At 27.9% G+C, this 11,619-nt stretch overlaps 1 protein-coding gene across 1 annotated transcript in view; it reads left to right on the top strand.

The window, feature by feature from the left end:
• LOC107443898 (uncharacterized protein PF3D7_1120000-like) overlaps positions 1-10,168 on the top strand; it is a 37,206-nt gene extending 27,038 nt beyond the window's left edge. Inside the window, exon 5 of the mRNA XM_043049039.2 lies at positions 8,887-10,168. Within this exon, the coding sequence (XP_042904973.1) occupies positions 8,887-9,383 (497 nt within the window). The 3' untranslated portion in view covers positions 9,384-10,168. The remainder of the gene's footprint in view (positions 1-8,886) is intronic.
• Positions 10,169-11,619: the final 1,451 nt, after the last annotated feature.

Below are 11,619 nucleotides of genomic sequence, written 5' to 3' on the forward strand. Positions count from 1 at the left end.
TAAATATATATATATTGCTCTTTGTAAGTGAGCCGTGTTTGGAAGATTTTAACTAACTCAGAAAAAGACACGGGTTTCTCTATTCTCGGGTTGCTCTATTTCATTACCATAAATTATTAAAATGCTAAATATGATATTTTTCATTTATTTTCTACTAAAAATGAAAATATCTTTAATAAAAAATTTGCATCAAATCAAAGGGTTAAGAAAATTTGACCATAGAGATTATTATTATTTTTTTTAAAAAATTGCTCTTTCTTTGATTATGTTGGCTGGCACTTTTATATTTCGAAGTTGAAGGAATTTTCTAATAAGGTAATGGGATATTAAAAGGATTATTGAGCCAAGTTGTCTTAGAGTGAACAAATGTTATACTATTTGAGTAATAACACTTTTTGATCCCCATAATTAGATTCAGAGAGAGTAACAGAAAGGCATAATAGTTAAAGGCATAAGTTTCAACCTTTCTCTTTACTGATCTATGAAGGCCATATATTCCAAATTATTCTTACCTTTCTGACAACAATATTTTGAAAAATATTTATTTTTATTCTGAGGAATCACTTATGCATTGAATTTTGCATCGAAAAGAATAGTTATATGAAATAATATGCATATTTTAAGTGGGCCTATTAAGACAAAAATATTATTTCTTTTCATTAAATCGAATCATCACTCAAAATTATTACATTTTGAGTGATGATATTTAGAGCAACATTTTATTGCACAGCACATCTTATGTTATTCTATAAATTAGTAATAAAACTGAATAATATCAAGACCTGCGTTTTCATCTTTAGGAACTAAGACTTTGCATAACGTGCTCGCCATTTTGTAGGCAAGAACATTCGGATAGCGTCATCGCCTTCCTTAACTTTAAATTAAATTATAGCAAAAACTATTCCCGCATCTTTATTTGAGAGATTTTATTTGAGTGTATTGTTATAGATATATGGTTAGTTTATGATTGAAGAATCATATAGGTGGATTAGTCTCTTTAGTATCTTTTTTTTTCAGTGAAAAGAAATTTGCGAAAAAATAGAGTACTATCATCTTAGCTAACTTGTATATAATTATCAGGTATAATTTACTTTTAACCATATAAGTGTAATATTAAGCAATTTGCTGACATTAATATTAGATTATGGAGAATTACAAAGCTGTTAGAATTCTTTATATTAATTTTTTAATAAAAATATGTTATTTTAAAATAATATATTTTTTTGTAATTTGAAAGTATATTATTTAGTCACAGTTTTAAAACACAAGTTTAGTTACAGATTCTTTTCTTTTTTCTTTCCAATAACCATTTTTGTCGTCGAATCGGAATTTGTTTCATCTAGGACACAAAAGTTCAACGATAAATTAAGGAATGTGGTTAGTTCTTCGTGGTTAAATGAAGTCCAACTGTTTTTTTTCTAAGATATTGTATCTTGCTGGTTGCAATCCTTTTCAGTAAAAATGGTCAAAGAAAAGTAAATTGTAGCTTTTACTATCTAATGTCAAGAAGTGTTTTGTATAGTGTATCATTATATTCTCAGTTATGCAGCAGATATTCGTCTTACATCCCTCACTCAATTCCCTTTGCAACCGGTTCAATCATTCACAACAGACATCGGGAATTCTTTCCTTATTTTAAGGCGATCGACACCACCATATTCTTTGATCAAGGTGTACCGGTCTCCTCCGAAAAAAAAGAAGGAAAGGAAACAGTATGTCTTCTTCCTACATATATTTTTAGAAACATTTCACCCTAGATAATTTTAATTTTAAAAAAATAATAATTACTGCCGTAATTTCACAAATTTTATTAATTTATCTATTTAATTATTTTCTTATTTTTTTTACGTTAAATTGCTTTAATAAGTCGCATAGGTGCTAAGCATTGTTTATTGTTGAGAAAACAAAAGTTTATGTAAAACAGAACTAAAGTAATTCAGTTACTTTTAAATTTTCGCCATAGAAAAAAATTTATAAACAATAAAGAAATTAATACAATTATTAAACATACTATCCGATTAATTTTAATATTTTGGAAGGCTTTTCCTAAATTTTAAAAGCATTTTTTATTACTTCCGGCATTTTAAAAGCATTTTTTTTTTATTACTCTATATTCATTTTTTATTACTTTTATTTTAATATTTTGGAAGGCTTTTCCTAAATTTTAAAAGCATTTTTTATTACTCTCAGTTGTTTAAAAAAAAATATGAATGAAGTAAACAGCACATTGAAGCAGGAAGCGAGAAGGTGATAATATCCATTCCGTTATATTTATGAACATTTCAGATTAAATCTTTTGTTACTTGAGTCTTTTTTAAAAGTAAAATGTTTTATTTATATTCATTTTTTCTATATTGGCATGAATAATTTTAATAGATAGAAATAGTATGTTGCATGGCTAATAGCATTAAAATAACTTAAATCTCGAAAAAAAAATAATTAAAATAATAATAATAAATTAACACACTGAATAAATTTTTTTTAAATTTAATTAATGAGGTAAAAACATTTCTAATTTCTCAAAGCGAAAGAAGCAGAGATACATGCAATGACAGAAAAATCAGTACATGATTAAATTTACTACAACCGCAAGGAGACATCAAGTTAAGCCATATTTTCTATTCAACTCTAGCCAAAGTATTGTGCGATCCAAAATTTGATTCAAATTTGATTGAATGAAAAATGAAATTCATTTATACGTTGCAAAAAAAAATTTAAATAAACAAAAAATATAAATAAATAAAAAATAAAAAAAATAAAAAATTAATAAAAATAATAATAATAATTAATAANAGAAATATATCACTTTTTAGTTTACTTTGAATAATTATTGCTAAATTATTTGAAAGGTGTACCATTGTTTTTTTTTGTTTTTTTGCAATAAAATTTAAAACATAATATTTACTTCACTGATAATTTGAATATATCATATTATACTTGATCATATTATACTTGATATGATTGTTTTAACGCAGACATGTTTGTATATAGTAATATTTTTCTTATATTTTGCTATATTGGAGACAATAGTTACACACAGAAATCATACGTTTTGGGGCAAAAAAGAAATAGGGCACAAATAGTTAGTTCAAGTACTTCTCAAATTCTCAAACAAAACTTACTACCGCAGAAGTTTTTATTTTATATTTTGGATATTCCAGGCGAAAATTGTTTAATATTTGAACGCGTAGTTAGTGATTCTAACCAATGAGATGGCGAGGTTTTTGATTTTCATACACAGATAGGTAGCGTCTTAGGTTTTTGTACGAATTGTGGACTTTTATTAGATAGCACAGTTCTTGTAAGTATTGCGACTAAACTTTTCGTGAACATTGTATACAAATTCAAGTATAACTTCAGTTGGGAACAAAAAAATAATACACTGAACTCAGTAACCACCAAAAAGTAAAATGATTGGTAGAACAAACTGGAAGACGTTCGGGGAAATAATAAAACGTCTATTGGTGATGAAGGAAAATGCCCAAATTTCCTTTTAATTACTGATAAAAGGTAGATAAGGGCAGAATAAGATAGATAAAGGAAGCTACGAATAAGAAAGGGATGAAAAGGTTTTTTTTCCTAGTTTTTCAGGAATCCGAACTTATAGAATGCATGGTGTCATAAAATTATCCCCGCACGTTCCTCCAGGCCTACAGTAAATATTTTTATACGTTGTCTAAAACAATCAAACTATCAAAATAATTTTGAAATAGAAACGATTTTTCAGAAATTTTATCCATTCCTCATATAAGAAGAAAAAATTATTGCACTTTTTCCTAAATTAGAGCACAACAGACCAAATTTCATTCATAACGAAAATTATTAGACTTTGTCCTAAAAAATAATTTTTGACGATAAAAAAAAACTAAAATCTTTATTATTATTATTTGTATCTTAATATGAAGCACATTCGAATGTAACGCCAGAATTATCAGCTGATTTTGAAGATTTTTTTATCTTTCTCGTTTTACTAAGTTGTATTTTTCCACACTTGCAGATACACGTTAAAGATTTTAAATTAAATAAAAGTAATTTGAATATTGTCATTGCAAACATAATTCATTTAGTAAAATATAAATATTTATAACAAATAAAACTATCATACGTTTTTTTTTAATTTTTTTTTACCATTGGTCGAAACAAATTGATTTGTGCATGCAAAAATAGTATCTATCTACAATTTTTATTTATTTAATTTTCTCAATTATACTTTTGTTGATGTAAGTGGTATCTCACATTACTTCTAGCTGGGTTTTTTCTCCCTGTAACACAAATACTGGGGCTGGTTCAATCAGAGAGCCCTCCACAAAGGCCAGCTTCTAAAAATGCTTTTCGTTCCCTTGTCTTCTGGGTTGGGCTCAAAATTACAAGGCTACGGAATTGATGAAAGGGAATGTCATTAACTCACAATTAAGTCGGCTGTTCAATGTCAGTTTTAAAATAAAAAACAATTTACTTACTCTGCAAATCTCTAAGAGTTTGAATAAAGGTTCTGTATAGGGAGGCTCTCTAGATCAGTATACTTTATATCTACTTAATGCTCTTTTATTTAGATTTGCATAAAATAAAATTCAAAGTGAACGCATTATAGAGTAAAAATCATCAGCATTGTGCATGCAGAAATAATTTCGTTGTTGCGTAGAACTAACTGTATTTTAATTACTTTTTCCTCGTGAAACAGTTGATTTTTATTTATTTTTTAACTAGCTGAATGCCCGTTCTTCGCACGGGATGAATAAAAAGTCTGTAAAGTATCAAAAATCACAGTAGAGAAACACTACGAAATCATGCTCATAACTGAAAAGCACATAGCGACACAATGAAAGAGCTTAATGGAAGAACCAGGTAAGTGACATTTTTAGGGGAATTAATGAATCACTGTTTTTGCCTTTCTTTAAATCTTAGCACAACTAATCACATAAATTTTTAGTATGCTAGTATGATTTTTTATTTCAAATTAGGCAATAAGGTTTTATTTAAAATTAGGAGCAATAAAGCGAAGAATTATTAGTCCCGTCTTCTATTAAATTGGTAATAAAATAGTTCGGATATAACTTTTTTTTCATTCTGAAAATGTCACTCATCTGCTTCTTCCACCAAGTTTTTCAATTAATGTAACTAAAATAATTTCATTTTTTTATTTAATATTACTTGCTGCCATTTACGGTGACTTTACGTTATTGAAGTAAGTAAAACGTGTTTTTTGTAATTCATCCCATTAGAATAAAGAGAAAATGTATTTAACATCACTTGGCAAGATGCTATTACTCGCTGCCAAACCAAAATATAAGTCAAAATTTACTATTATCGAACAATTTTCTCTGGTACGTATCCTTTTCGAAGGGCCTTTCTGAGGTATCGGTATTTAAACGGCTTAGCATTGGTTCCGTTTTAATCATAACGAAATATATCATTATAATATTTTATAACTATATTATCTAATTTAGTACTTATTGTACAACCCTTCAAGAATTAAGTTTTGTTAAAAATATATTTGTCAGTAACAGCCAACTGAAGCCGAAATTGAAGGGAAAAAAATTTAATTCTTGTTAGAACTTGATAGGGATTTTGGAGAATGGCCATTTCTCTATCTAACCTTTAATTTACGATTAAAATATTTAGTAGTGGAAGAACAGAGTTCTTTTGTTCCCATTCATTAGAATATTAATAAACAGTCTTTGCTACCACAGGAAAAATATTTTCTGAATTCACGGAAAACCCGTTGTAGAATTTTTATTAAATTTGCACCAATTAGTATAATACCAGTAGTACATATTACCGTGAATTAAGCGTCATCTGTGAATGGTGATTTTCTACGGTTTTCCTTAGCAAATTTTTTAATAATCTTTTCTCCTTTAACTTTGCTTTTTAACGCATAGCTTACATTATTTTATTTCAATTAATACACATTATCAATATTAATACAGCATTAGTGTCAGTAATAAGATGTCGATTCAAAATGAGTAAGTATCTTTTCTCCAATATTTTTTCTATAATTTCGGTCAGTTTCTCGTGTTAATTAACAAATTACCAACATTAATTAAGCATCACTGTCGTCATTGAAATCGCAGGAATAGTTCCTGAGAAAGTGTATTTCTTAATTCGACTCCTTAGGAACTATATGACAGGTTTCGCTCAAATCCGATCATTAAATCAAAAGTTATTCAGGGCAATCAGGCTTTTTTTTTTGCTCACTACATTTATGAATATTTATGAATAACTTGTTTAAAAGTTGCAACATGTTAATCTTAATCCCTTTATAATCTCTTCATGAAGTTGAAGTCTTGATCTCTTCATGACTAGCAAATTATTCCAGCAACACAAGCTGGTATCTGTATGCTGGACAAGCAACAAGGTGCGCCAATACACGGTATGGCAAGCTAGTTTTTTTGCTGGTACCAGCAAATATTTTTGCTAGTTTTAGCTGGTTTTTTTGCTAGTTCAAGCTGGTTTTTTTGCCAGTACATAGCATTTCATGCTTGTCTAGCAAACAAATACCAGCAAAAATGTTGACCTGGGCATCGCATCTCGATGAAACTTCAACCTCTGAAGAAAGAAAAAAGTCTTTAAAGGATGATAAGGAAGAGAAAACTGCGAATGAGGGGAGAGAAAGCAGTGGTTAGTTAGAAACGATAACAAATATCACACTATGCCTGTCAATTTTCCAAGGCTCTTCCTATCTTATGGTCTTTTTGATGATAGGCGAAATAAACGCCTCATTGTAGAAACATATAAAATGTAATGAAAGAAAAGCATTAATTACGAGTAGATGCCCTCAGGACTTACAATGGAGTTTTCCTTAAACACCGTTGAGTGATCCCTTGTAAGTTAAACGCAAATGATTTCATTTTATTTAAAATCTAGGATTAATTAAAAGGAGGGCAAATAAGAGCTGAATATTTTGAAATTTGAAATTAAAATAAAACAGTTCGATTCCTAACCTAATTTCTGAATTACATTTCACTTAAAGTCCAAAAACTAAAATTGTTAATATTATATTTTATTCCACAGAAGACTAAAAAGAAGAAACAATTATTCTTAAAATTCAAATACAGAATAAGTTTCAGGTTGTTTTTTGTTTTTTAAAAAAAGAATGATTGAAGATACTATTTGTTCACAGACCTACATTTCTCTACATATTAAAAAATATTTAAGAACCGCCCCTGCTATGTGTTCAAATTTACTTGACATTTCGTTTTGCTTCCTATGAAGAACTCAAAAAAGCGATGTCAAGCAGAAAAATGTGCATTGCAAAGAATACCACGTGGGCCTCTCTTCAACTCACAGGATTGTAACTACAGAGTGTAAGTTTGAAGTGCTGAAAGGACCATTATCTGTTATAATTGACATGGTAACAAATAAAAGGAACTCAGATGAATTTTTTTAAGAAAGAAAGAACAAAAAAACTTGTTAACTTACCGAAATATACTATGTGACACTTTCTTTTCTTTTTATCTATTTCGTTTTCCTTAAATTGGAATATAGAGCACGGATTTTTGTAATTTTACAATTCTTCTTTGTGGTAAATAAACCTTCATTCTAAATGATAAGAAAACTAAAAGAAGACAAAAAAAAAAGGCGTCACATAGTAACCACCTTGGTTTGAGTAACTTTAATTTCTTGCATTAAAATCAACCAAAATATTATTTTATTTTTTAGAATATGTTTTTTAAAATATGACAAAAAAATTTCCTTACGTTATTTTTTTTTTAATTTTAGAAAAAATAAAAGAAATTCGAAATCAAAGTATTAATTTTTATTTGTTAAGAATTTCTGTTATTATTCTTATTTCTCTTACTATTATTCATATACTGTTTATTATTCATATTATAGTTTTTAATTGTGAGAAACGCAATTTTTTACATCATTTAAGTACGTTACTTTGCATAGTGAAATACAAAATTTGTACGAAATCGTTGCTGAAAAATTAAATTTTAAAATAATTGTATTTTTAATATTCATAGAGTAATATTCAATTGAATTTTGAAATAATTGTATTTTTAATTTCCCAGATTGCGGCTACCTCCTTAATTTTGATGGTTAAAAATCCAAATATGTAAAAAAAATCTATGTTTATTTAGAGAAAGTAGGTTTTTGTGTTCGATTTCTTAAATTAATTAATAGTTAGCACTAAATAATTTGCACATTTAGGGTCACTCCCAAGAACCATTAAGATTGACGCATAGTACGTGAAAATCCGATCATTAGAACTAAAGTTATTCAGGGTGATATCATTTTTTCTTTTGCCGACAGTACAACTCTTTATTGGGGTAAATAAAATTTCATTCTAAATGAAACTTAAAAAAAAAGGCATCACATAATCACCGCCTTGGCTTGGGTAGCTTTAATTTATTGCATCAAAACCAAACCCACTAAAATCAGAAACCGAAATATTATTATGTTTCATAAACTTTTTTGATATCGAATGTGGTCATCAAAAAGTTATTTAAAATATGTCAAATAATTTTCGTTTTGTAATTTTCCATTAAATTTTAGAAAAAATAAAAGAAATTGGAAATAAAAGTATTTATTTTTAATAGCTAAGAGTGTCTGTTATCATTCTTATTTCTATTACTATTATTCATATACTATATACTATTCATACATTTTGAATTGTGAGACACTTAATTTTTACATCATTTAAAGTACGTTAATTTGCATTACAAAATGCAACTTTTGTACGCAATCGGTAAAATAGTTCCTGAGAAATTAAGTATTAAATGAAATGTATTTTCAAACTTCGATTTCTCAGGAACTGTTCAACCGATTTCACTGCAATCTGATCATTAAATCAAAAGTTATTCAAGGTAATTTCGTATTACATGCATGTTATCACTCGCTGAATAACTTGTTTGAAACTTATAACATGTTAATCTTTACCCTTAGAATCTCTTCATGAAGTTGGAACAGAACAAAGGGGAGACATTGTCAATCAGTTAATAGCAGAAAATGAGCAGTTTAAAAGTGAAATTTTAGCTAAAATCCATGAAGTCGGAGCAGAACAGAAGGAAGACATTGTCAACCGGTTAAGAACGGAAAACGAAAACTTTAAAAGTGAAGTTTTGGCTAAAATTAGAGATATTGATGAAGGACTCAAAAATGTGAAGTTTGAAAGTCATCTAAATGCATTTCATAATAAATTGTTGAAAGAACTGAAGAGAAGAGATAAGACGGTGCATCTCGATGAAGCTCCAATCTCGGGGGAAGACGATGGAAAAGAATCCTTAGTGGATGATAATGAAGAGGAAACAAAGAATGAGAGGAAAGAAACCCGTGGATGGTTAGAAACAATAAAAAATGTCATACTATGGCTGTCACTTTTTCCAACCCTCTTCTTTTTTACTTTTTTTTTGATAACTGGCGAGAAAAAAGCCGCTAGTTAGTACTATTATAGAATTTAATAAAAAAAAAAATATTAATCAGTAGTAGATGCTATCTTCACTTACAAGAAAATTTTCCCTAAACATCCCAGAACGTTCTCCTGCAAGTTTAGCACAAATGATTTTATTTTATTTAATATATAGGATTAATTTAAAGGATATCAAAAAAGAACTGCCGATTTTAATTTTGAAATTAGAAAAAAAGGGTATAATTACTCACCAAGATACGGAATTGCATATTACTGCAATTGCATTTAATTGCAATTGGAGAAAAAACTATTCAAAAATAAAAGATCAAAGAATAAAAGAACAAACTAGTATAAAATAGGAGATCAAATAAGATTTGCATATTTTTATTTCGAAATAAAAAAAACGTTATAATTACTTAGCAAAATACAGAATTGCATTTCGCTTACTTTCCAAAGACTAAAATGTTAATATTTCATTTTTTCCTTTAAAGATTAAAAAGAAGAAACAAGTATTAAAAAAAATTTAAACGCATATTAACTTTCAGTTCATTTTTTGTTTTGAAAAACGAAAGATTAAGGATACTATTTGCTCACGGCTCTACATTTCACTGCTGCTGTTTTGGGTGTTCAACTTTACTCTATATTTTGCTGCCTTAGAAGCTTGAAAAATGAAAAAATTTAAAGGTATACAGAAATATGTGTATAGCAAAGAATACCACGTTGGCCACACAGCAACCCACAGGATTGTAACAATAGAGTTTGACGTGCCTGAAAGGACCATTTTCTGTTATAATTGGCTCGGTTATAAATAAAATGAACTCAGAAATAATCAAAGTAAAAATTTTAATTAACCATATTGTTTCTTTGAGACACTTTTTTTTCCTTTTTTCGATTTTATTTTTATTAAATTGTAATTCAAAGCCTTAAATGTCTTATAACTGCTCAACTCCTTTTTAATGTGGCAAGTAAAACTTAATTCTAAATGATAATTTTAAAAAATTCATTGTGTGTCATATGGTCACTACCTTAAGACACCTAATTTATGGCCTTAAAATTGATCACATAAACTTTCTTGATATCAAATATGGACGCAATTCTTTTAAAATATGTCAAAAAAAATTTATATGTAATTTTTTTATCATTTTATCATTTGCATTATCATTCACATCGTCGTTTGTTCATCATTCCTTGTATCATTCACATCGTTTCATTATTTTTATCGTATTTTATCAAATTTTATCATTTTTGTTTTGATTTTTTATTACGTATTTGTACACTAAATTATTTTTGTTATTATTATTTCATCATTATTGTTATTTGTTAAATTTAATGTGTTTAAATTGCTTATTTCGGAAATTGCTTTTCATTATGGCGCCAAAGGATTTTCTCATTCTTACGAGTGTTGATAGATCAACGAGATAATCCCAAAGTACAGATCGACGGGATAATCCTTAAGAACCAATTCCTTTAACAATTGTTAATACATTAACAAAAGCTTATTTATTATTTTGAAACTAATGGGTGAAAAGAATGAATTTTTTTTCATCGTATCGTTTTATAAATTTGTCTTAAAATTGGGTATTATATCGGACAATTGAACTCCCAGCATTTCTTTGCCACCTAGCCTAGTTCTTAATTTAATTTTGGTGCATGCATAAATTAAGAAAGAAATAGCCGAAATTTTTTTCCCGATGAAATGAAAATTAAAAAGGACTAAAATAAACGTTGAAAATGGTTATTAGAGAAATGTTCTTCTTCTTTCTTTAATTTGAATTGAAATTTTTCAATTAAATTTTTATTTAAATTGAAAGGTTCGTAACGAAATATTAATGTTAGTTTTGATAAATGTATAGTGTTATCAGTTTCTTCAATACATTATTAGAAAATTTTTTTTTTTTAAATTTTGCTTTTCTCTCTTCACAAATAATTTAATAAATTTTTTACAATGGCAGAAACAGTTTAAAAATAATCGATAGTTACTTGGATGCATATTTAATTATAAGTTTTGAAAATTATAACTGATAAGGAAAAAAGTGCTAACTTTTGGTACCCTGTATTCTTTTCACAGAACCCTAGTGTTACTCAGAGCACTTTTTAGGAACCCCTGCTCTAAGGGTACAGTTTGCTGAAGTACTGAACAACAGCATAATAAAACGTTATGTATTAACTCTTTGGGTTTCATCATTGACTCAGGCTATTTCATTTTTCCTAACCTTTTTCACTTATATTGTAACGTCAGAATCAATATTGTCCGCATAGTCTTCACAACC

Source organism: Parasteatoda tepidariorum, chromosome 3 (assembly GCF_043381705.1).
Source record: "Parasteatoda tepidariorum isolate YZ-2023 chromosome 3, CAS_Ptep_4.0, whole genome shotgun sequence".
Classification (NCBI taxonomy): Eukaryota; Metazoa; Arthropoda; class Arachnida; order Araneae; family Theridiidae; genus Parasteatoda; species Parasteatoda tepidariorum.